Consider the following 26,119-nt stretch of genomic DNA (forward strand, 5'->3'; position numbering starts at 1 on the left):
GGAAAAGCCACTTCCCAGCTCGGTGCCACGGTTTTCTTATCTGTAAATGTTGGGTTATAATGGTACATAACTCAGGTGGTAGGGTTATTAAATGAATAGCATGAAATAGAAAAATCAAATTGCAAATGCCTGTGACTTACATTGTACATGTAACTAGGCTCTTACTGGTTGTCTTGAGAAGATAAATCACTATTCAGAACATTGTTTCTTACCAGAAAAAAATGTGACTTAGTTTGAGGAAATGTTGACTTGAAAATGAGAGTGGAGGCAACAAGTATTCCAGTAAAAACTTATAAAGATAAATACTGAGTTCTACCTCCCTCCACCCTCTCTAAAGAAAATAACCTAAAGTGTGTCGGAATCAAATCAAAGTTATTTTTGTATTACTCCTGGGTAGATGTCGGTTGCAGCATTGGTTCCAATCATTTAGATTTGAATTTGAAGCATCTCCAGCATAGGTACACGAAAATTGATGCCCAACACAGGCAGGAGACTCTTTAAAATAGCCTCAATTAAGATCATAATTCCATTAAGCAGATTCTGCTGCAATTCTCACATGACTTTTAGGGTTATTTTAAAACACAAATCATCTTCAAGAAGCAATGCCCTTGGTAACAACAAGGAATGAAAAGGGCAGGTGGGTGAAGCAATAGCAATCTAGTGCCACTGCTAGGGAAAAAAGATTGTCATCTACATTACATTCACATGTGGAGGATCAGAGGTTAGCAACTGGTCATTGGCAAGTCTGATTAATATGTTTTTTGAGTTACACTATTTTTTAAAAATTGTTAAACCAAATAATGTGAAGTTATTATTTTTGGAACAGAATTTTTTGAAAAAAGTTTTCTTGAGAATTAAAGAATTTATTTGGAGTTGCAAATAGTTGATATGCTTTCTTTAAAGGTTGTGATTCTGGTGGGGGGTTCCTTGGCCCACATTTGTAATCCCAGCTATTCAGAAGGCTGGGGTAGGAGGATCACAAGTTCAAGGTTCAGCTAGGGCAATTCAGGGAGAACATGTTTCAATCTAAAAAATGAGGGAGGGATGGGAATGTAGTGGTTCAACGCCCAGAACCCCCCATCACACACACACACATATATATATGTGAATCCTGAGGAATCCTTTTTCTTAGGCAAAGGTGTTTAATGGGGAGGGGGTCATTCATTTTAGTTTTATAATTTGGGGAATGTATTTTCATTTCAGAAGCCAGGTCTTCCTTGTTCACGCCTATTTCTCACCTTCAGTACTGTGTGCCTGGCTTATAATAGACACTTTTTAAAAAGTCTGCGGAGTCTATAAATCTGGGCGAGGAAGTGTACTTTGTCAGGGCAATAGAGGTGGGACCATGGGAAGGCGGTTGACACCAATTTTTCCTAACAATGACTATAGAGACCTCTGCTGGCAATTGTTGGAACTGCAATTCAGGATGGGGACGAAAAAGAATGAAAAGTGAGAAGGGTTTCTCAGCTTTCTTCTCCCCCTTTGATCAAATTTTATCACAAAGGGGACTATAGAAGAACCGTACTCACATGTAGTTCAGTGTTTCTATGATATGATGAATATTAAAACTAGAATGAATAACAACTTTTCTTCGAGGTGTCTGGGAAAGGCATCAAATAAAAAAGAAAAATCACACTCAGGAGAAATGAACGGACCATTTTATGACCATCTGCCATTTTGTCAATTATTCAAGGTCTATGTTCCAGAGAAGTCTATAGTACGGAACCAGTCTGAAATTACTGTAGCCTGTTAATCTTACTAATTCCAAGGACTTGTTATTCTTAGTGTTGTATACTTTATATACTTCCAAATGTCACTTTATACCTCCCCAAGACTGTCTTCCTCCTTACACTATCTTCATCTTACCAGTAACAGGCTTAGTAGCTTGTAAAGGCAGTTTAAAGTATTGGCTTTGTTTTGTTTTTGGTGAGACAAGATGTTTGGCCAACCCTTCTTCACCAGTTCGTTCTTCCCTGTCGTAGACATTTTAGAAGACAACAGTTACTAACACGGTCCTAGAGTGACCTCTGGCTGCGGATTTACACATGAGCCAGCAAGCTGAGCCCTAAATGCTAGTGAACTTCCAGGACAGCAGCTGTGTGTATGAAAGTGTGTACATTTACACGCACGTGAATGACGCTGTGCAACCTGCCTTTAATGTTTCCATACTCTGTAAAGCTATTGGCTTTCCATTATCAGGAAGTAATCAAAAGAAATTTCCTTCTCCAAAATTCTATGAGCTTATGAAATGGTCTATCAATTTATGTTTTTAGATTGTTTGAAAAGATCATTTCACTTTTCTAATCAGATACATTTTGGATATTTCAAGCAGAACTTTCGAATAATCAAAGAAATTTACATTTGAGGAGTGGCAGAGTTCCCTGTGGGGTCCATGATTTGAAATTCCACGATATCTGAATTTACTTCCAAAGATGGATTTATGATGTAAAGAATGGTCTTACTGTTTAAGTCCTTTTGGCTAAATTTCTCATGGATAAATTCACCTACAAAAAAGAAATCAATGAATCTCATGGATAATCATAAAAACATTACATAAGAGCTGATAAAATTGCATGACTATTTTCCTTGAAACACAACTTCAGAGAGTAGCCTAAATACATTTTTAAAAAGAAATTAACATTGCTGCAACTATCTTAAAACTCAAACACAATGAACTCAAATTAAGTTTAACATTTACTTTTCTTCAGAAATATTTGCTTTGAAATATAAAAATATTGGGAAAGGTAGCAGGAAGATGTAGTAATAAACACCTGTAATTCTGAACCATCCTGTTTAGCCATAGATTATGATCATTACCTTCATAAAGTAGAAATAATATACAATACAGAGAAACCACTATGAAAAAAAATTCAGATTTTTTATTAAAAAACCGTATCATTTAGAATTCATGGTAGAAGAAAACATTAGTTACAAATATGAATCTGCCCTGGCACTGTGTTTTTTGAATATATTACAATCTAGCTGTTAAAAAATAACTATAAACAGCAAACAGCTGTATATCAGTTTCTGATTCTCCTGTCAAAGTGAATTGAGCTCCAAACCCTCTTTAGCACCAATATTGATTTATAAGCTGCATGTATCAGCAAGCCCTGGGGAGTGTTTACCAAATGGACCTGCACTTAATTAAATTACTCTCCAGTCCTGCCAGCCACTGGGTATTTTTAAATGGGCAATTAAAAGGATTAAGGAAGCCAGTACCTGTTGTTGTATTCTCCAAATGTCCGTGTAGTGGGCCTCGTAAAATCTTAAAGATAATCTGATGGTCCTCAGTGTCAGGGTTCGATGCCATCAGCACTCGGGAAGTGATGTAAATCCCATAACAGCCATTTTTCAGGAGTCCCACTTGAGAAGGTGAACGCAAGAGTGTGATCTGGGGGGCTGTTTTATCCAACTGCTCCACCTGAATCATCAATAATTACGTACAATGTTATCCAAAGTCTTCTTACCCGATGGGGTGTATGACTTTCATGGTTCAACAATGGCAAACTCAAGTTTCAGATTGCTCATACTCATTTGTTGATTTCTGCTAAAGATTGTCTAGTTCACAATATCCTCAGTGAATATCACAGTGCCTGGAAAAAAGGCCAACTTTCAGCCAAACTAAATTTGTCTAATGTCTGACTCTCCCATAGGACGTAAGTTTCATGAGGGCAAAACATCATGGCACAATGCCTGGGCCATAACAAAAGACCAGGGAATATTTGTTGAACAAATACATTAAAACTGAGCCAAGAATTACATTACATACTTAATGTTAGTACCACAAAAGGATTTCACCATTTTTCCAGTGTTAAGTGATTTATGGAAACAGAGTTATAAGGTTTCAAGAATACATAATTTTTTTAAAAGTACCTTTGTTCAAATGGTGAAAGTGTTATAAAAATAGAAATACCACAGTAAGTGGTATGATTTGGATGTGAGGTGTCCCCAAAAACACATGTGTGAGACAATGCAAGAAGGTTTAGAGGAGAAATGATTGGGTTATGAAAGCCTTAACCCAATCAGTGAATTGATCCCCTGATGGGATTAACTGAATGGTAACCGACAGTGGGAAGGGTCTGACGGGAGGAGGAGGATCATTGGAGGTGTACCTTTGGGGTATATATTTTGTACATATATATATTTTGTGTCTAGAGTGGAGTCTCTCTCTCTGCTGTCTGATCATCCTGTGAGCCACTTCCTTCCACCACACCCTTCCGCCATGATGTTCTGCCTCACCTCAGGCCCTGAGGAATGGAGCTGGCTATCCACCGACTGAGACCTCTAAAACCATGACCCTCCCCGCAAATAAACCTTTTCTCCTCTACAGTTGTACTTGTCCGGTCTTTTAGTCACAGCAGCAAAATAGCTGACTAAAACAATGAGAAAATTGTGAAAGTGATTTTTTTCAGACTTTGCATATTTGTTTCACTGAGAATGAGGACCATGTGATACAAGGTGGCTTGGCTGTGTGAGGGTGGTAGAGGGCAATCCATCATGAGTGGGAACAGGGGCATGTGTTCTAACTCTACAAAGGACTTCATCCTGGTGTGGTGGTATGGAGCTCAGTCCATCTTGCAAATCACTATGGTAGGTTAGGGAAGGAACAGGTTTAGATGAATTAACACAAATTCATCATCAATTCTAGGAAATGGGTACAAGAATACTACCATCATTAAACCCACTCCTAATCTCTCAATTCTTGACTTTATTTACCCCCAAATGATACTACCATAAATCTTAGATTACCCTTGTGAACCAAAGAATTCATGTCAATGATAACATCATACATATTCTTGTATATTATAATAAGATGAATAAGCAATAAATAATAAATTTTCAGTTCCGTTTTAACTGAAAAACCTGAGTGAGTGGCAAAATAAAAGATGACTATATTATCATGTTATAAATATATTACATTCGTATAAATGTAGATTAAAGTCTGGGAGCATTTTTCCAAAACTGTTCATTTGTCTTGGGATAGGGAAAAATTACAGCTGCTCCTCCTTTATTTATTTATTTCTAAATGGAATTTTGTAACAACCAATGATTTTTTTTTCCCTCCTAGATCGGCAAGGTTCTTTTGAAAAAACAGAAATCCTCATTCATTGTGTTGGTAAGTATATGGAGAAACCAGTATTTTTATAGTTTGCTGGTACAGGTACAAAATAGTGCAAAGTTTTTATTCAGAAAATATCCTACAGAAATAATTAGATATGTACATAAAAACGTGAGCATATTAGATATATATTCACTGAAATATTAATTATAATAGCAATTAATAAAAAATGCAAAAACCATAAAAGTCCAATAGGAGATTTACAAACCCTCTCTACCTGAGTCCTATAAAGCCTTTAAAAATCATGTTTTTAAAGAATATTTAGCAAACCTGTAATCCCAGTGTTGGGACACTGAGGCAGGAGGATCACAAGTTCAAAGCTAGCCTCAGCAAAAGCAAGGCACTAAACAAGTCAGTGAGACCCTGTCTCTAAATAAAATATTTAAAAAAATAATAATAATAGGGCTAAGGATGTAACTCAGTGGTCAAGTGCCCCGAGTTCAATCCCTGGTATCCCCCGCCAAAAAAGAATATTTAATGACAAGAAGCAATGTTCATAATAGATGAAGAGTAGAAATGGGCAATAAGCATATTAGTACATATCATCTAATTTTTATTGCATAGAGTAAAAAATAGAAGGAAGCTCCTAACAATAGTTATCTGTGAGTGATATAATTATGAAGGATATTTTCTTCTTGGTCTTTTCTATAATTTATGAATTTTTTCTTCTGGTAGAGGGGATTGTACCCAGGGCCACAGGTGTGCTAAGCAAGTACTCTACCACTGAGTGACCTTTTATAAATTTATTTATCACTTTGAGACATGGTCTTCCTAGGTTTCCCAGGCTGGCCTCAACCTGGCAACCTCCTGCCTCAGTCTCCTGAGTCATTGGAATTACAGGTATGAGCCACCATGCCTGGCAATCTACGAATTTTATGTAGAAAACAAATATTTTATAAACTGAAAAAGCAACAACCATTTTCAAAAGTCATTTCTCTACTCTCCTGAAAATTGTGGGCAGCAACTTTCAGAGCTGTTAGGTTGGTGGGAGGTGGGGAGTCAACTGTGATCATGACTTTTTGGGGAGGTATACATTTTAGAGACGAAGGAACTGAAGCTCACCATCATGGTGGCCAGTAAGAGATGGCTCATGGACAGAAAGTTGTGTAAGAAATCCTCAAAGACAATAAAGAGCTGAATGTAGGATGATTGTTTTATTTTATGATATTGCATTTTCTTTAAAAACAAAAGTATTACAAATGTAATCCAATGACTGTTGTAGTCTTTGGTTTAAAAAATAATAATATCTGAACTTTAGTTACATGAAAATCATCCCAGATATGCCAGAACCACAGAACACGAAGGCAGGCGCCTTTCTCCCTCACCCCAAGCCCTGCTATAAGAGGACTACAGGTTGCATCAATATCGATTGACGGACACAATGAACGTCAGGTTATGCCTGCTGCTACCGGTAAGTCCACCTGTGGTTGCATGTGTTACATCCAGCATCCTCACCCTCCATTACCCCGGTTCCACCATAAAAGTTGATCGCCCATGCGTGGTAGATTTATTTGGACCAATTCATGACTCAGAGGCAGTCAAGGTCATAGTGCTCAGCAGAAAGAACTCTTGGAGGTAAGAGATGAGAGTGCCATCTCTCCTACACTGCTGGCTGGACCAGTCACTTCCTAATGGCTTTACCACTCTACTTTGAGAAACCAGAAGGTTCATAGACATTTGGGAACAGTCTGAGGCTTTTCTAATGAGGATTTTACACTTAATAATATTTTTTTCCAAGGAAAATCTTGTACATTTGATGGAAAATAAGCTTTACAACATGTATCTAACATTTTTCTATCAGTAAATTCCACAACTTCCAAGAGATAACTCTATTATAGCATGGTCCTTAAGACAAGTGCTGGTGTTGGGAGAGACTGATTTAAGTTCTGGTACTTTCTCCAAACTCTACCCCTTTTTCCATCTCTGCTCTGAACTGTAGGAAGGAACTCTTATGTCTGCACACAGAATTTGTAACTCTTACAAATTTGCAGCCAAACAGACTAGCAAATCATTCACCATCGCAGTGACATTTCTTAATCCCGAGTGGAGAGTGAGAAATAAAGAAAAAGATACTAATGGTCCCAAGAGTGTGAAGGGCTTCCTAACTATTAAGGCATTAACTTAAAAATAAACAAAAGCAATAAATTTTAAAAGTGTAACTTACTTCTCACATATGGCCTCAATGACATCAATACCTTTTCTTCTTTCCCAGTACAGCATCCTTTCATTACATTTTCCAGACCTCCCTTGGGCCAAAGACCATCCAGTACTATTCTGTTATCATGACTCCCTGCCTTAGAGACTGTGAAGGTGAAGTGTATGTGTCAACTCTGCTAGGCTATGCTTCAGATGCAATTAATGTTTAAATCAGTAGATTTGAGTAAAGCAGATTGCTCTCTGTAGTGTGAGTGGGCCTCATCCAATCCATTGCAGACCTTAGGAGAAAAGACCAAGTCCCTCCCCCAAGAGGAAGGAGCTTGCCCAAGAGCACCTTTAAACTCAAGGCTGCAGTATCATCTCCTGCTAGAATTTCTATTGGCTAGCCTGCTCTGTGTGTCTTGGATATGCCAGGCTCTGCAATTGCATGAAACAGTTTCTTAAAGTAAATCAACCTCTCTCTGTGTCTTTCTCAGACTTTCTACATGTATCTATATTATCTATACACACATAGATAAAGGTATAGCTATGTGCATACTATGTATCACACACATACACACAATCTATTCTGTGTCTGTCTGGTGAATCCTGACTAACATAGAGACTAAAGAGTAAGGAAAAATGATTATTTTACTAGTCAGAAAGTATTCTGAACAAAGAGGCAAAATTATATATATTTTGCTGTCGGTGAAAGTGTGTAGAAAAGGAGTGAACTACACCCAAAGAGGGTGGATTCCAGGGTTACAGAGCCCAAATGTACTTGATGTGCTTTGAATAAAAGAAGGAAAACATTGTACCTTCCAGGAATCACTTCAAAAGTCAATAAAAGCAGAGGTGTGTTGCCAGAGAAAGGACACAGAGTTTGGGATCAGAAAGACTTGAGGTTTTTGTATGTATCTGATCAAATTATTTAACCTCTGAACCTCAGTTACTTCATCTCTAAAATGTAGATAATAAAGCATACTTCACAGGACTTTTGTGTGACTCAAATAAGATTCATGTAAAGTGGGTCTGATCTTTAGTTAATAATTGCAGCTGCTACTATTACAATCTTTATTATTGTTATACAGGTAATAGCAATTCTGTCCTGTAAGTTTTCATATGTTTAGTTGAAAACAGAAGGCTGGGGATATAGCTCAGTGGTAGAGAGCATGCTTGGCACACATCAGGCGCTGGATTTGATCCCCGCTACACATTTGAGCATGTGTGCAGGCACACACACACACACACACACACAAGGAAACTGTAAAATGCCAGTAGATGACATGGACCAATGAGTATCATAATAATAGCATAGTTATTCATGTCTTATAACTGAATATAAAATATGTTTCAGGCAATATGCTAGTGCTTTGGATAACTAATCTTATTTAATTCCTACCACAATGCTGAAGGCATGTTTGACAAGAAAAGGTAGATCCGGCAGAGTTTAAAAAAAAAAAAAAAAAAACTCTTAAAGTTGCACAGCTAATCAGTGACAAAGCAGAAATTCAAACCTAAGTTTGTCTGACTCTGAGGTGCATGTTTTTGCTCCTTCCTATCCTCCTGCCCACTCCTAAGGTCAGTTCCTAGGCCACACACAGGGACCACATTGTTTTAGTCACATTAATGTGCCTGGCATATTGCAGATGCACAATCCATATCTGAATGAAAGTGGGAAGGAAATAAGGAAATAAATCTTGAAGCTACTTTCTTCAAATCCCTACCACGGACTGCACGATTGCCATACTCACCTGAATGGTGAATGGAACAGGCTCTTCCCACACTCTTCCATCCACAACAAAGCCTTGGTTTGTCCTATCTGTGGCCATGAAAGTAAAGCGGTCATTCTGGGAGTTGCCTCCAGAGTGCCGATAGGTCACATTCCTGCTGTCCACGTCCCACTGTGTGAAATTGTGTTGAAGCAGTACTATTCCCCGCAGGTAGAGCTGGCCATGCTGTGGGAGCTGGACCAGGAGGAAGGTGAGGTTCTCTGCGGAAGTGTCAGGGTCAGTCAGCTGGAGGAGGTCAGGAGAAAGCAGGCCCACGGCCCCCTCAGCCAGCCTCAGCCCCTTGTTTCTGGTCACCACAGGCAAGGCTCTGTCTACAGTTTCCAGTGTGATCTCAAACACCCCGTGCTTGGTCCACAGTCCATTGCTGACGATGAATCTGGCAAAGAGAGGCAAGGCAGCCTTCAGCATGGATTCTTGTGTCACCATCTACTGGAATGAAATGATAATAATACACACCTTTACTAAAAGATATGTCGTATTGTGACTCAGAAGAAAACTCAAGGGCAGATCTTTCAGAAGATGCCTTTCTATCATTAAACCAGTTGCTGGGTAACACATAAATTGTTCATTCTATGAGCAAGTGTATTTTCTCAGAAACGTTGGTGATAGACTCTTGAGATGGAGAAGGTAGACTTGTCACTGCTTAGTGTTGTTCCTTGACCCAGATAAGAATTATACATATGCAAGAGTATGCTCATATATTTAAAACTTTGCAATTGTACTTTTTCATGGAAATGTAGTAAGTTAAACTTTTAAGACTGATAGTTGGGGAATTAATATATTGAAAAGCTGAATAGGCTGAATTTGTTTAACTCATTTGTGTTTTCATGGTAAATCTCTTAAAAGAAGATCACATTAATCAGCCATGTAATCTTCTCTAACTCATCTCCCCTTTCTGGTCCTCATTTTCCCTCTTCCATTAATTTCATGGGATGAGTCAGATGATGACCAAGTACCATCCAACTCAACAATAATATGAGAGGTTCTCATTTCTTATGGTGTGCATGTGATTTTACACATGCTCATTTTAAAATGCATAGAAATCAATTTTAAAAATTTAAAAATAATTTAAAAGAATGTATAGAAATCAGAAAAAGAATGTGTAGGAGTCAGAGTAGACAAGGGTTTTTCCCTGATTAAAAGAGGTCCAAAAATTTGGTGGAGATCATGAGACAGGTAGGAGATGGACTGGGACTTGAACCCAGAACTTTTGATCAACACTCTTTGCTCTCATAGTTTTTAAGTCTCCTTAAGACAAATCAATCAGTTTCCCTTCTGTAAAGCTAAACCTTTAACACATTCTAAGCAAATTGTACAAGGCTGTTACTGGAACAAGAGATGTTTATAAAGTTCATATTTTATGAAAAAGAAAAATGTACCTAATATCTGTGTGTTCTTCAAACTTTTTACTTTGGTCACCTTGACAGTTACAAAGATCAAGGAAAAACACATGTTTAGGGATAAAAAAAATTATGCTCTATTTCTCAGCTTTTCATGGAGCACTGCCTTGATTCTATTTTCTCCTGTTACTTTTTCACATTCTCCCTTCCCCTTAAATCCTATCATCTGACTCAAGACAAGAATGTGGCTAGCCATCTCCTCAATGCCTCCAACTTCTTCTCTTCCACTTTACTCCTCCTGAAATGTGTTTTACACCTCCTCATTCACAAATAAAGTGGCTCTGTATTCCTTACCAGATCCCTATTTTCAAATGTGCTCTTGTAGAGAGTTTTAAATCAGCCATTGATAAGGTTTAGCACCAATGATGCAAAGGACTTGCATTTTTAGTACTAGCATTAACTGTGGGGTTAAAGACTTTGTGCTCCATTAAGTGTGTCAACTGTCAGCAGAGAAGGAAGGAGAAGAAAAGGTAAAGGGTGGAAAGACAGGGAGATTCAACATGAGTTTAGGTGAACACTAGGGCTCTGTCCAAGGGGAACATTTTTAATATCTGACTCTTACTTTCCTCTCTGAAGACTTAGTTCTGAAAATGTCCTTTCGGGATGGGTTCCTCAAAACTCTGTGACAGGACCACTGCATTTACTCTTTGTGTGTGCATGAGATTTCTATGAGGGCACTAAAGTTGTCTTATGACTCCGGCTGTCCATCTCAAACTCCTCTCTGCCTGATGACTGGGATGTGACCACATTGGAAATAGGCAGCCTGCCATCAGACAGATGGGAATGAGGGCAAGCAGGCCAGGGACCCTGGAAGGGTAAGAAAGATGTTTACTGAGGCCAGTGCTCCCAGCTGGGACTCTGAGGCAGCTGTCTGCACTGACCTAAAGCTAATAAGCCAGGGGTGAAAAGGATGCAATTTCTAAACATGACTGGATCAAATACATCATTCCACTTTCATGAGTAACAATGCAAACTACTCCCAGGCAGAGAGACATTATCAGAGGGAGAGACAGAGCGAATAGTTATGGTTGGCTTCCCAGTCAAAATGAAGCTAGCAGAGCAAGTGAAACAAGGTCAGCGCTGCTGTTGTCTGTAGCAGTCAACCAGATGATCTTCTAAAAGCTGCGCCCCCACCCAATAAAAATCTTGCAAATATATTCTCAAGATTTAAAACTGTGTTGGTATCCACTCTGAGGTGAGGACACTGGTAGTGTAGAGGTAGCAGCTCCTTCTGTGGGTCTGTTTTGTTTAATTCCCTTATTGCAACCCGCCCCCCCCCCCCCCCCCCAACACACACACACACCAGAGGGATGCAGCCAAGATGACCACCATTCTCAGGAAATTTGGGGAATGACTCTCTGATTTGTCTGGGGTGTCTGCCTGGTCTGATTTCACCATTGCCACGGTGCTTTCAAGCTTTCTGCATTTCCTGGCATTAGAGTTGGCTGAAGAATCTGCCATCTGTCATGGCATTTAAAAGATAAAAATGGAATCATAAATAGCGCCAGCTCCTCAGAAAAAAAAAAAAAAAAAGTCCAGCCGGCATGTCAAAATGGAGGACATTAGCATGTTCTTTTAGTACCCGGCTGCCAGCAGCTGAAGTCAGCTTGCTAATCACTTGGTGTCATCTGTCCTAGAACATGCTGCCAAATCTCTCTTCCAGGCCAGCAGCACCAAACAATGCAAGGGAAATTTATGATTCACAAAATATTTTTGCAGAAGGTAAAATCTGACCATTAAACTCCCCTGTTTAATTAATGCTGCCATATCTTAGTTCAAAAGGAAAGGGGAAAAATCCTCTGCCACAGAATTTATCTCTTTTACCCAGCCAAATTCCTTGCCAAATTTAACAGCAAGCAACATAAATTTAGGTGATTAGATTGGTTGCATATATTTAATTTTTAAAAAGCACCACGATCACGCTTTCATTAAAACAGGCTTTGGGCTTTGGTTTAGTGCCACTTGACAAACAACACAGTAGTCCATGATTGGGTTAGTGAAATGACAAGATTAAAAAGCGGGTCTTGGGCAGATGCTAGGCTCTTCCCTTATAAATATGTAAAACTGCTGGCCAAAACCCAGAATGACACATTGAGGAGGTTCCTTTGCACAAACTCAGTCTCCACAAATCTTGGGTACAATAAGGTATGATGGAAAGAACTCTCCACTGGAAATGTACCCTTAGCCCCAAACTCAGCTCCGATACTCAGTTATGTCAGTTAAGGTGGCTTCCTTTGTCTCTTGAAACTGTGGTTTTCTCATGCAGGAAATGGTAACAACTGAGTCTCTCCCAAGGCAGGGGTGTGAGGCGTAAGGGAAATAAAGCACAGAAAAGAGGTTGGTGAGCTGCCTGATGTGCTGCAGATGATCAAGCATTGCTGGCTTCTTACGATGTAAACCAAGGGATTGCTCTTCAGCCTTGGTTTGTTTCTCCCTGTACCCCTGTTTCCTGATCTTGAGTCATCTCAAGACCACCATCACAATTTTTCTCCACATGATAATTTTACCACCTGTACTCTTGTTATTTACTATTTTGTTCAACGCTAATTTACTTTTTTTACCTAAATAAATGTACTGACAAGGAAATCTTTTAACTACTAAAAACTGGAAGTTTTATATATTACAAACTTTATCCTATAAGTATTATAAAAATTAACATAAGAAAACAATATTTTTAATTCCAGCTAGATATTATTTCCCCCATGGATCGGAGCCTGTGGCCCGCACTCTCTGTTAAAAAGGGAAAGCTAAATGTGAAGAGCTGGTAAAGACATAGCACCAACCTGAGACCCTCCTTGAACAATCAGAAAGACGGAGAGAACTGACAAGGAGTAATTCCTCACTCTTGATTCCCTGTTCTGTAATTACTACCTGGGTGGGTACCAGCTGACAGCATTGTGCATCTCTGTATCACTGGGGATACAAAGTGCAGGCTTTAGGAAATAGAGTCACAGCCTTTTTGCAAAAGAAAACCTTTACCCAGAAGCCCAGTGTACAATACAAACTAGAAAACAAAGAATCAAAAGACAAAGTTCAATCAGTAAATTAAGGAGAGGGCCCAAGGCCCAGTCAATTCGGCCTCCTCATCTTCTGTCTCTGGGAGGGCCTGCCAGGCCTTCTGTAAATTCTCAAGGCTCCTCAGAACATACTCAGATCCACAGACTAGACCAACCCAGTGACTGCAAATCCTGACTGCATCAAAAGTGCCTGCAGGGCTATTATAAATACAGATTCCCTTGGCATGAACCAAGCTTACCAAAGCTGCCTCTATGGAATAAGAACCAAAATTCATATTTTGCAATTCTCCTTGGAAATTTTGAGGATCTTGAAATGTTGAAATTCCTGGGATAAATTATTTCTAAAATACTACCTAATATGAATTTCTATGGTTGCAAATGAGGAAAATTTCTATAATATCACCAATCCTTACACAAAGAGATTTTGTCTTCTATTCTCACCACTGGATTAGGACCTAGCCTTTATTTCTCAACATCTGTGCATATTCACTCATTGGCTTCTCCAGCAGGACACTGGTTTCTTCCACAGCCATTAATGTCTTCAGCAGACTCTCCTATGGGGCATTGACTGGGGGAAGCAGGAATGGAGTGAAGCAAGAAGTTCCAGAAACGGGTGTAAAATTAAAAGTCTTGGATCTGATATTCATGTGTTCAGCCAAGAATCACCTGCCTCCATCAGTAAGCAGGAAGAAAAGAATAAGTACTGCTCCTCTCTGTAACTCCTTGCCTCCTTCAGGACCATGCTTGATAGGGTAAAGACAGGAGATAAGAAGGGGGTCAAGGAAAGAATAAAATAAAGAAGGACAACAGTCACAATAAGAGCACTATGATAGCAGCTATTGCCTTTTCAGTTCTGCCTATGTGCCAAGTACTGTTTTACATACTTTACAGGTATAAAGCCATTTATACCTGTATACATGATTTGGTTAAGCTAGTATTGAACTGAACGATTATCTGTTTGTTAAAGGACATTTGTCAAGAGATAAAAAAAAGATATTTGTTCAGCTTCCCTGGATTTTTTGTTAGTTTAACTATTAGATTATCCAGATCATCTTTTAGAAATCACTTTAAATACTCAAAAGACAAAGTCATCTTTACTGACATTTAGACAGTACTTATCACAGTGATCTATTGAATGTAGAAGAGTAGATGCCAGAGAAGAGTGGTATTTGAACATGGACATGCCAGTAGTACTTAATAGTTTATGGGAACACATTAAATAATATAGGAGTTTGCCACATTTATTTCATTTTATAATGTTCTTTTCAAGGTTGTATTGGACATTGTGAAAATTGTACTGGATGCCTTAGAAGCCCCTTGTGTATGGTAGACAAACCAAGGCTATCAGACTCTCCTTAATTAGTAAAATTCAGGGTGGATTATGTTCCCCAAAGGCTAGAAAGATTTCCCAACCCTTACCCCAGCCTGGGATCTGCATTTTGTCAAGAACCTAAGTCTGGCTAGCTTTGAAAGCTGCTGGATGATAGATCTTCTTGAGATTCTCCTGTTTCATATGACTTGAAACAAATTTCCATATTTTAAATGAACATACATTTTCATTAATGTTGTATCTTTGCCTTTTCACCAGATTGTCATTCATCCCAATGATTTATCTGATATTGAATCCTTGAACAGGTGCACAGTCTCCAATTATAACATGGTTTCTGTGGGGAAATACGAGCCACTTTGTGACAACATGATTTATGATATAGTTATGGGAACACGTTGTGTCAGAAGTCAGTGTCTCCTTATGCCAAACTTATTATGCTAATAAATGCCTTTTCAGACAGAAAATATACTTGAAAAAGGGGGGAAATTATTTTTCTATGTGTATCCTTAGCTGGGACCCTCAATTCTTCATGCTCCTACTCACAGAAGAGCTTGCACTTATATCTGCTTATTGCATTCATTCTTCAGCAACAGGCCCTAATTTCTTGTGTTGCTGCTCTCATTTTAACTGTGAGCCTTCATCTTTCACATAATGAAGCAGGAAAAGAGACATAGCTATACACTAATCTGGAAAAGCACTCAGCTTTGCTTACTTTTTTAAAAATAAATTTTATGGTACGTATTTAAGGTACACAACATAATGTCATGCGAGATATATATTATAAAAGGGTTACTATAAGGAAACTCATTGATCTATCTTCTTTTCTCTTTCTAAGCATTAGTCCAAAGAAGGGATTCAGAGAACTTTTCTTGGGTCTCACCTGAAGCTGTCACTGGGCACAGCTGCCCTGCTCTTATGTATGTAGCAGACCATCTGCCCTGCTATGTCCATTTGGCTGAAGCTTGTAATGGGGACTCCGGGATAGCGGACATATTCCACCTGGCCATACCGTGGTGGCGAGGTGATGGCATACAGCAGTTCCTCAGGCCTGTCTGTTCCATCCACAGCTAGAAGAGTGGTGGTCGTCAAGAACCCTCTGTTGCCTTTAGATACCACAAGTGGTTTTGCAAGAAGAACAATATCACCTGCATGGAGAGAGGCTGTGGTCAAGAATCCTACTTAAAAACACAGAATGTTGAAAGCAAAGGTAAAAGATGAAGGTTTGCTACCAAACACACACATCAGAAGCTGCATGAAACATGTTTTTTAAATGTTTTTGTACTGGGAATTGAACCCAGGGATGCTTAACTACTGAGCCATATCCCTAGCCTGTTTATTTTTTTATTTTGAGACAGAGTCTCACTAAGTTGCTTAGGGCCTCATTAAGTTGTGGAGGCTGGCTTTGCACTTGTTATCCTCCTGCCTTAGCCTCCTGAGCCACTGGGATTATAGGCATGTACCACTATACCTGACTAATGTAACTATTATAAATAAAAGAATTAGCAAAAGAAATGAGCAGGCATTTCACAGAAGAGGAAACACATATGGCCAATAAGGATATAAAAAAGATGCTCGATCTCATTAATAATTAATGGAAATACAAACAAGATCACAATCAATTGCCATCTTATAACTCTCCGATGAGCAAAGACGTAGAAGTCTGATAATATTAAGTGTTAAAGGTCAAAATAATCTTACATACCATGGTGGAGGAAGTGTTAATTGATACACAATTTGCAACTATTTCGTAGAATTAGCTATTCACATACACCTTAGCCTTGCCATTGTATTCCAGTGGTATACTTGAGGACCCTTGCACTTGAACTTCAGGAGACATGTACTGAAATGATCATTGTGCTCTATTTGTACTGAAAAAATTGGTGACAACCCAAATGCCTTTTCAAAAGTGAACATATAAAACAAGACAAAACAAAAAAGCGGACATATAAAACAACTGTGGTCTATTCATACAACTGAATGAAGAGTGCAGTAGAAAAATGAATGGACTGCCCATGGCAACACAGATGTACTTGGTGAACATTTTCTAGTTGTGTGACTAAGTCAAGAAAACTATAAGGAAAAATTAGAAGACAACACCAAATTCAAGATGATGGTTGTCCTGGAAGATCGAAAGAGATGTCTATTATTGCTAATATTTCAGGCTGTCTTGTGTGGTTGCTGCACACCTTCATTGTATATGTTTAAAAATTTATCTATAGCCTTATGTCCATAATAGGATTATTTGCAATTGCAGAGGGTGGGAGTAACCCAAGTCCCCTCCATGGATGAATGGAGAAACAAAATGTGATACATGCATACAATGGAATATTATTCAGCCATAAAAAGAAAGAGGATTCTGCCATATGCTACAGCATGGATGAACCTGAGAGCATAAGGCTAAGTGAAAGTAGCCAGTCACAAAAAGACTAATACTGAGGGATGGGGATGTAGCACATTTGGTAGAGTGCTTGCCTCATATGCATAAGGTCCTGGGTTGAATCCCTAGCACCCCCCCAAAAAAAGACTAAAACCGGATGATATCACTTATTCATAGAAACAAATGGCAGTTGTCAGGAACCAGGGGAAAGGAAAATGGGAAATCCATTGAGTATGGATGGAACCTTACTTAATTTAGCAAGAGGAAAACATTCTGGAGATTAAATATACAACAATATGAATATAATTAACACTACTGAACCGTACACTCAAAACAGCTAAGATTGTACATTTTTAAGTATTTTAAAGCAATTTTAAAGAAAATGCATAAGTGTTTGATGATTAGATAGTGCAGAAATGGATCATGCATGGACCAATGACATTTGCCTGATCCATTAAAAACAACGGTATCCAAACAGAATTTCTCCTTGTATCAGGCACAGGACTAAGGGCTCTTACATGTTCATAACTATCTTGTGAGATTGGGTAATGTCCTGTTCCCCAGATCATAAATAAGGAAACTAAGGTACAGAAATGCTACCTAATTTGCTAGTGTCTACAAAAGTAGTAAAAGGTGGAGACAGAATTTGTACTCAAGCCATTTGAAATGAGAGCACAAACTCTTAAACACAATATTGCTTTGCTCTCTCTTTATAATATATAGGGAGTTCTGTATCAATACTTTAAGCTGACTATGCAAAAGGAAAAAAAATATGTGAAGTAAATGCCAAGCCATTTCTGGATTGAAAAACACAAATGGCCAATACGATTTTGAAGATAGTCAATCTCATGAGAAAAACAAAAACAAAAAAGGAAAAATAAAATTAAACATCAAGGAGGTATACTTTTTGCCTTGCTCTGCTTAATGAATTCTACTGTATTCCTTTACTGCTAAGGAGTGTGTCCTCACACTTTCAAAGAGAAAAGAGGGATAACCTCCACCTTTATCAATGTCAAAGTTCCTTTTTGTTATTTCTTTAATGTAAAACCACATTTGCTTTACTTCCAATAGGAAATAGGATTGGCTACTCCTGTGAACCTCATAGATCCCAGGAGAAGCAGGTGAGGAGTTACAGGGTTGAATTGTAAATGGTGGAACTTCAAGAATGAAGGATGGAAGGAAGAAAGGGAATGAGCAGACAGAGAGGAAGGAGCAAATGTTGAAAACCTCTAGCAGCTCTTTCAGTTATAAAACGAATCTCAATAAACACTGGTAAACATCCTTTTACCTTTTCCCATGTCCTTGATGATGATGTGACAGTCAAATGCAGGTGATCGATTGTCACCATCCCAGAGGTAGAAGGTAAAGCTATCTCGATTCTGGGAGTCCACTGCCCCGGTGTGTGTGTATCTCAGCAAGTTCAGATCCACTTCCTCCTGGGTGCATTTCATGCCGGGGGAGAGAGCAACCCAGTCTCTCCCTATCTGAAAGGTGCCAGAATTAATTAGCGGCCCATGTTTTCCCCCCAACTGAATTAGTGACTATTTTATACATATCCTCTGAAAACCTCCAAAAGAAACAATATTTCAGGGAAATTTCAACATACATTTTGCCATGTTACTTTGTTATTTTATGTTCAAAGAAATATATTAAAATACTTTAAGATCTTGGCTAAAAAACTAGTTTCAACCAAAGGACTTTTGACATAGTCATGTGACAACTTAATAGCATTGATTCTTTCAAGGTATTTATCACAAGCAATCATAGCTGATTAAATATTCCAATTAATGAGAGCAGGTGGGTAATCGAGCTGCTGGAATGTGTTCTTTAGAAATTAGATGTGTTTCTTTTGGAGTTCCCTTCTTTAATTCCTATCATTGTACAACTAATCAAACCTATTTTTGCAAAGTGGTTCATTACTAGGCTTCTCTGATAAGACAAAAATAGAATGAATGCATTTATTCTCCAGTCCATTTTCCAGTTTTACTGAAGCCCAAAGAAAATGATCCAAATCCCTATCTCTCCCTACATTTATATCCTAAATCAGCAAAAAATATAATCTGCAAATATCACATGTACTATTTTTATCAGAATCTTCTAAAAATCCAGCCAATATCACTTAAGCACATATTCTATAGAACTTGGTACAGAAATTGTGGCATTTTTCAATTTAAAGAGGTTCTTATGCTGGGGGGTTGGTTTACCATGAAGATATTAGAAAGTGAAATAATAAACCTGTATCTTTTTAATAATCCTATTGCTCTTTTTTTAAGACATACACATGACTTTCCCTTAGAATAGCTCATAAAAAAGTAATTTGATATGACTGAAGAAAGTATCATTTTAAAATTTTACAGAACAAACTTATATTGCACTTTTCCTGTCTAGTTTAAGTAACTAAGACAGAAACTTGAATCGTTCTCCTTTTATTTCCCTTCAATACATTATTCCACAGATTCCTGGCTTCTAGCACAGGAGTTCTGTTCTGCTCTTTCCTCACTGTGTTGCCACTTCTCTCTCTGTCGTTCTACTTGGTCAGGTCTCTTCCTCTTTAATACTCTTGCCTATCTGACACTTACAACATACATTCTGCCCCAGGGCTCATGGGCGAAAAGTTAATTATTATAATAGATCTATTTGCAAATACATTTTTCAAGCAGATTCTTTTTCTGGTTTCAAACTAAACAGCCTACAGTTCTATTTAACTTTTCTTCTTTGTAACCTTGTCCAGGAAAATAAATACAGAAAACCACATCTTTTGCTCTTTCTTGCCTTTACCAAACTCTTCTCTTACACGCCCAAATGGGAATTTGACCTGACAGAATCATCTGCAGGTCAGAAAGAGAAAGAAAATAAGAACTGGACTCAAAACGAAAAAGACTAAAGTAAGCCAACAAGAAAACATGGTCTCTTGAGAGAGTCCAGGAGGCCTGCAGTCCTGGTCCCCGGCTTTGGGGCCCGAGGGAGGTGGAAGAGAATGGTGGGGAGCCCTACTGGGAATCTGAACCCATCTGGATTTTCACATATCCAAAACAGTTCAGTTCCCAAGCCACCCAAATGTGTGAGTTTTCACTGCATTTCTGCTTCATTACTCTTCAAAATGAAATAAGGACCCAGCTGTACCTCAATTTAAATCAGCGATTGCTCTTCACTCTGATTCTCTATGGTGCCCACACTCTAAGACAACCAAGCTGTTCCACACAGAAAGCATCCTCGCTGCTTTGGAGGACTGTGCCCATATTAGATTAAGAGTTAAGCAGTCAGTCAAACCATCGCATTGGGCATGGCTAGTGGTCCTTGCTGGTCTTTCTCCACTATTCAATAAACATTTTGGCAGATTACTTGACAGACCTTCTCAAGTGAGTGATTTATAATTTGGGTTGGGCTAATCCTTAAGAATTATTCACACAGTCTGAATAGACCGAAATCTGGCTATTCTAGGACTAAAGTGAAACAAGGAGGTACGGTCAGAGCACAAACAAGCAGTTGGAAGAGTTAGCAGTAGAATCCAGGTGTCTCTTCCCTAGAACCCCCTAATGTTTCCATGCTTATTCGCTTTCCATGGAAGCAAGTCGTTTCCAGATACAAATCCAGGAATGTGAATTTACTGTGTCATGCAGTTTACTGGATTCAGGTGTGGCAATTGTTACAATCTGACAGGTGTTACAGTGGGACGACCTCCACGTGAAGTTTCTGCCCACTGTACTTCTTGGTTCAAGGTGTTACTCACTGGAACCTTTGCATGAGGACTCTGGGGTGACGAGGGAAAGTGGGACTGCAGAATAAGGGCACTGACCCTCTGGCTTTTAAGTTCATCCCAGACAGAACACAGAACAATTTGGCGCATTTATAGTAAGCTGTCTCTCCAGAGAAGAGGCAGACTTGTCACTGTTGGGAAAGAAGTGTGAAGGCTCCTTTTGCTGAGACTCGTTGAAAAGGCAGGAGGTGATAACACTAAAATAAGGTTTGGAGTCCCGCGAGAAGAGGGGATTGAGCCATGAGCTTGGCTCTCTCAGGTCCCTGCACTGTAGTGTCAATGGACACAGTCTTCATTCATTAGGGGATTAGAGCAGAAAGAGCTGGAGGCAGCCCCTTCAAATTTTCCTAGGCCTAATTGTCAAGAAAAAAATAATGAAATTTTTCACCTTGCTGAGAATGATCTGGAACATAGCTGAGAGAGAAAGAGAGGTTGCTAACAGATTTGAAGGAGTTTTGTGATTGAGATGGTGGATGCTAAAGAGAAAAGTTATATGGATCATAAGAAAAAATTCTGGTGGGAATGAAGATATCTCAGAAGATGCTAGATTCTTCAGAACCAGGCAACTTCCTTTACCTGGTAATTTTCTTCCTCAGAATTTAGGGACAAGCCTTCGGGGAAGGGAGCAATAAAGAACCTTAATATTGGTTGAATTTACCTTGAGTTTACTAAGAAAATTTAAAAAGACATGAGTTCACCCTGGTGTAGGAAAATTGAGTTTTCTATTTCTGGGCAAAAATATGACTGAGAATAAATTCAATGGCACAAATGTGTATTTTGAGAATATATATACCTACCATATTAGTTTCAAAAAATAAACCTTAAAACCACTAACCTTAAGCTGAAGTTGTCCATATTGAGGAAGCCTTTCAAATAGGTAGTAAATCTTCTCCCTGGGTGAGTCTTTGTCTATGGCGGAAAGAACAGCGCTAGAAATAATACGAGTGTCCCCCATATTCATTTCAATTTCAGCCTTCCTGTAAAAAGGGAAATGCCTAGGTTGATATGGAAATGGAAGGTATTCCTTTAACAGGGGATACTTATATCTACTCTTACAGTTCCCATCCTTCAGCAACTGAGGAAGGATTTTCAATAGCCAAAGTGCAGACATGACACAGGCCCTCATTTCACTTTACATGTGAAAGTCTAAGATGAAATGAGGCAACAGCAATGGATAGGGTTGCACATAATCAAAACACTGTGAACTGCTAACGTGTAGAACTTGTAATTTTATAAGTAAACATTCAGTTCATAAAATGATTGTTTCTAATATTTCATTTGACACCACAACAGCTCCCTGAAGTAAGTGGGCCAGGTAATATCACTGTAATTTTAAAGACAGAAGCTTACTAAAAGAGATCAGGTGACTTATACCAGTGTTCCAGTACCCTTTGTGATAGGTCATTCTGAGTTTGGTGGTATGTAGGTAATTGGAGGCCTCTAATATACTCTTCCTCTCTGTGGCTATATTCTGGTAGCCTGTGTTCTATTTATCATGCCTCGCCTCTGCTCAGTGCTTGAGCTGCCAGGTTAGCTGCTGGCATCTTGAACAGCAGTCTGGCACAGCAAGCAGGCTTAGGTGGGAGCAGCTGGTGCTTCTAACCTGGATGCTGCTGCTGCGGTTTTTGCAAGGCCTCTACCATGCTGCTGCTTCTACAGCCAATATGGCCGCTTTTCCTAGTCTCATCCAAGAGATCTCCTCCCACCAGTGTTTCTAGCTCTCAACCATGGACATAACACAGTCCTACCCTGTCCACCCTGAAAGCCTCGTTTCTGAGAAATGTTAAGATACGTGAATTACTTGGAATTCAGATCAAGGACCTTGAGCAGCACCAACTGGCATCAACGAACAGCCTTCCAGTCCTCTGCGGTGAAGCCAAGGTCAGGACACCTCAGTTCCAACCTGACTTGAGGAGGTTTCTTGTCCATCCAGGACTCATATTCTCCTTGGCAGTGGTAGGGGACGTTGGCTTAGCTTTTTACTGGAGAATATTAACCCCATTGTTCTAGAAGGCGAGGAATCTGTTGCATCTATTGGTTGGGGGCTTATGGAGATTAGTGGTGCCATTTATCGAAAGAGACAGATGAATCCAAACAGGAAGCCAGTATGATGAAGGCAGGGAATTTGGTAGGAAGAAAGTGTCAGTATTAAACACCAAGAAGAAGACAGAGTCATAATCTAGGTTACTCTAAAAGGGACCCTGGAAAAAGACTGTGGTATAAGTAGTTAATTTGAGAAGTGACCTCAGGAAGCAGGAGAGAGGCAGAAAGTGAGACAGGAAAAAGGAAAAAACAGCAAAGGGTATATTTCCTGAATGGGCAGTTGGGACTCATCCCTGCTAGGGATCCTTTTTTGTTTTGTTTTGTTTTTCTAAGAGACAGGATCTTGCTATGTTGCACAGGTAGCCCTAACCAATATAGGTTCAGGAGACCCTTTTGCCTCAGCCTCCCAAGTAGCTGGAATGATAGACATGTGTTATACACCCCAGCTGCTTGGAACCATGTAGGATGTCATTTAGATTGTGCTTCTGGAGAATAGGAAGCCAAGACATTTATCAGTTCTACTAGCTCCAAAGGTTAAGGGCTGTCCCCACAGTGCTCTCTGCTATACCTGGATGTGGGCTGAACGAGCCACTGCAGCTCAGAGAAAGCCCCAAAGTAGAAAAGTGGAGCAGTGTACCGTGGGCATCTGAAGCAGGGTGCTGATGGTGAGCAGGGTATGTTCCCCACAATTATAACAAGGATCACAGGTAATCTGAGAGGCTGTGACTTAGGGAACCAAACATGGACATAGCACCTAAAAGGACCACCAAACAAATGGTGTCAAATGCTCTAACAGGGTTTGGTGAGGTGAGAAGAGTCACCAGTTTTGGTGGGAGAGCAAGGGTAACTTTTAAGGGAGCAGTTTTAATAGCGTGGTAAAGGTTGGAGACAGCGGGCAGAAATGGAAGAAACCAGAACAATCTACTCTTGCAAAAAGTTTGGCAGTGAAATGAGTGTGGGACTGGGTTGTTTGTGTTTTCAGAATGAAAGATAGTTGCCTGGAACAGTGATGATTACAAACACTTAAGATTATGCACCATAGAAATGAAAAGTTGTACCCCATTTGTGTACAATGAATCAAAACGCATCTGTAAAAATAAAAAAAATAAAAGATTGTGTACAATGTTCTAGCACTTTTGTATGTTTTTGTTCACTTAATCCTTGCAATAGCCTATGAAAAGGATTACAAACCTTTTCCCCGATCACAGACAGGTTAGCAGGTAGAAGTGAAGTAGTGTGCTCAAGGTCACACCACCACACCAAGGTACATGGTTGAACTGAATCCATCTGACTCCAGCATTTATTCTCTTAACCATTAACCTTATCTCTGTGTCTTATTGACAGAAGGAATGAAAAGGGAGAAATTGAAGATGTAGGAGGGGGTGAATATGGAGGATGTTCTAGGAGGAGGCAAGAGGTAATTTACTCAAGGACACATGGAGGATAAAGCAGGAACATCACTTCCTTTCCACAAGAGAGAAGGAAAGAGAAAGGAGGAATCTGCAAAAATGATAAACATCTGAGGTGATAGATATGCCAATTACCCTGACCCAATCATTACACCTTGCATACCTGTACTAAAACATCACACGGTACACCATAAAAATGTACAATTATTATGTCACCTAAAAATAAAAAAGTATTTTAAAAAGAAAAAAAAGGGATTTTGAGGCAAGGTTCAAAGACGTGTGGTAAAGAGGTGTGTAACTATCTCAGGAAGTTTAGTAGCGAGGATGTGGTCTACCATTACTAAAAGGGGGGGTTGATTCAGGTGGAATTTGGTAGAAATATGGTAGACTATGAAGTACGACGATGAGGGAAGGAGTGGGATTGATTATTTCCCTCTGTCACTCTTAGAAGTTGGAGCAAGTCCATTGTGAGGACTGTCTGCAGTTAACATTACTACTCTTTAGTTAATCTACATATTAATTGAACTTTGGTGCACGTGTGCCTAGGTTTAAATACGTATTAGCATGTGCAGTCTATACTGTATGCTCAGTCATTCTTATTTTTTCATACCTCCTTAGGATTTTTAGAAGAAAATCGAATAATTAAAGGACTAGTTGTTTAGAGGAGGTTTCATTCACTGGCATTTGCACTACGTGTTCCAGGTGCCTGTGTGGGCGGGGCAGGTTGAGACAGACTGAACAGACTGACAGCAGACTGGCTTCCTTAGCGGGGACACGCTTCCTCTACACCCAGGATCACAGACTTCACACAGCTTCATAGAAAACAGGAAGGAACTCTCTTCAGGTGGCTTACTTGCTTAGCATTGGTCTCTCATCGTTAACCGGGGTGATCTCTACTGAAATGGTTTTAAGTATCTTGTGTTTCCCATCCGACAACTGGATTGTAAAATCATCGTCAAAGCTCTCGGAGCCGTCATGTACATAGGTCAACCTCATTCCTGGAAAAAAGGAGAAAAAAGGAAGTAAATCTTACTTAGGATTGAACTATCCCAATATCCATCACAGATCATCTGTTTTAAATCCAGTTGGTATTAACAAGCGTTCATGGGACCAGGGGTGTAGCTCACTGAGCAGTTGTCTAGCAAGCACAAGGCCCTGGGCTAGATTCCCCTGCACAGGGGGAAAAAGGCGAAGTAATCAGTGCACTAGGGTGACATGAAACTTGTTTTTTAAAGTAAAAAAGTACCTTCATATCCCATTAAAAATTAATTATTTTAAATAATTTAGAATGTGGCAGGGGCCTTATTTTAAATCAGAGAGAAAAAGAAGTATTATTAAGTAAATCATATAAGAACAAAGGTGTCAGAATGTTTAAGTGAAACAGAAAATTAATTACTTGGGGAAAATCAGAGAGATATAGCCCTACCTTGAGCCAATCATCAAAATAAAAACTTAAATATAAAAAAAAATTTAACTATATTTTTAAAACCTGCCTAATATTCACATGGAAATACAAGAAACCCAGAAGAGCCAAGTCTTACAAATTGGCCTAACTACTCTGAAAAGCAATATGAAGATTCCTCAGAAAACTTGGAATGGAACCACCATTTGATCCAGTTATCCCACTCATCAGTATATACCCAAAGGGCTTAAAATCAGCATACTACAGTGAGGCAGCCAGATCAATGGTTATAGCAGCTCAATTCACAATAGCTAAACTATGGAACCACCCTAGATA

At 39.1% G+C, this 26,119-nt stretch overlaps 1 protein-coding gene across 1 annotated transcript in view; it reads right to left on the reverse strand.

Moving 5' to 3' along the window:
- Positions 1-26,119, reverse strand: part of FREM1 (FRAS1 related extracellular matrix 1) — a 147,460-nt gene that overhangs the window by 26,090 nt on the left and 95,251 nt on the right. Inside the window, 7 exon segments of the mRNA XM_079112669.1 lie at positions 2,360-2,504; positions 3,220-3,421; positions 9,010-9,424; positions 15,676-15,940; positions 18,461-18,656; positions 21,765-21,906; positions 25,235-25,379. Of these exon segments, the coding sequence (XP_078968795.1) occupies positions 2,360-2,504; positions 3,220-3,421; positions 9,010-9,424; positions 15,676-15,940; positions 18,461-18,656; positions 21,765-21,906; positions 25,235-25,379 (1,510 nt within the window).

This window comes from Sciurus vulgaris (assembly GCF_902686455.1).
Source record: "Sciurus vulgaris genome assembly, chromosome: 15".
NCBI classification, from domain to species: Eukaryota; Metazoa; Chordata; class Mammalia; order Rodentia; family Sciuridae; genus Sciurus; species Sciurus vulgaris.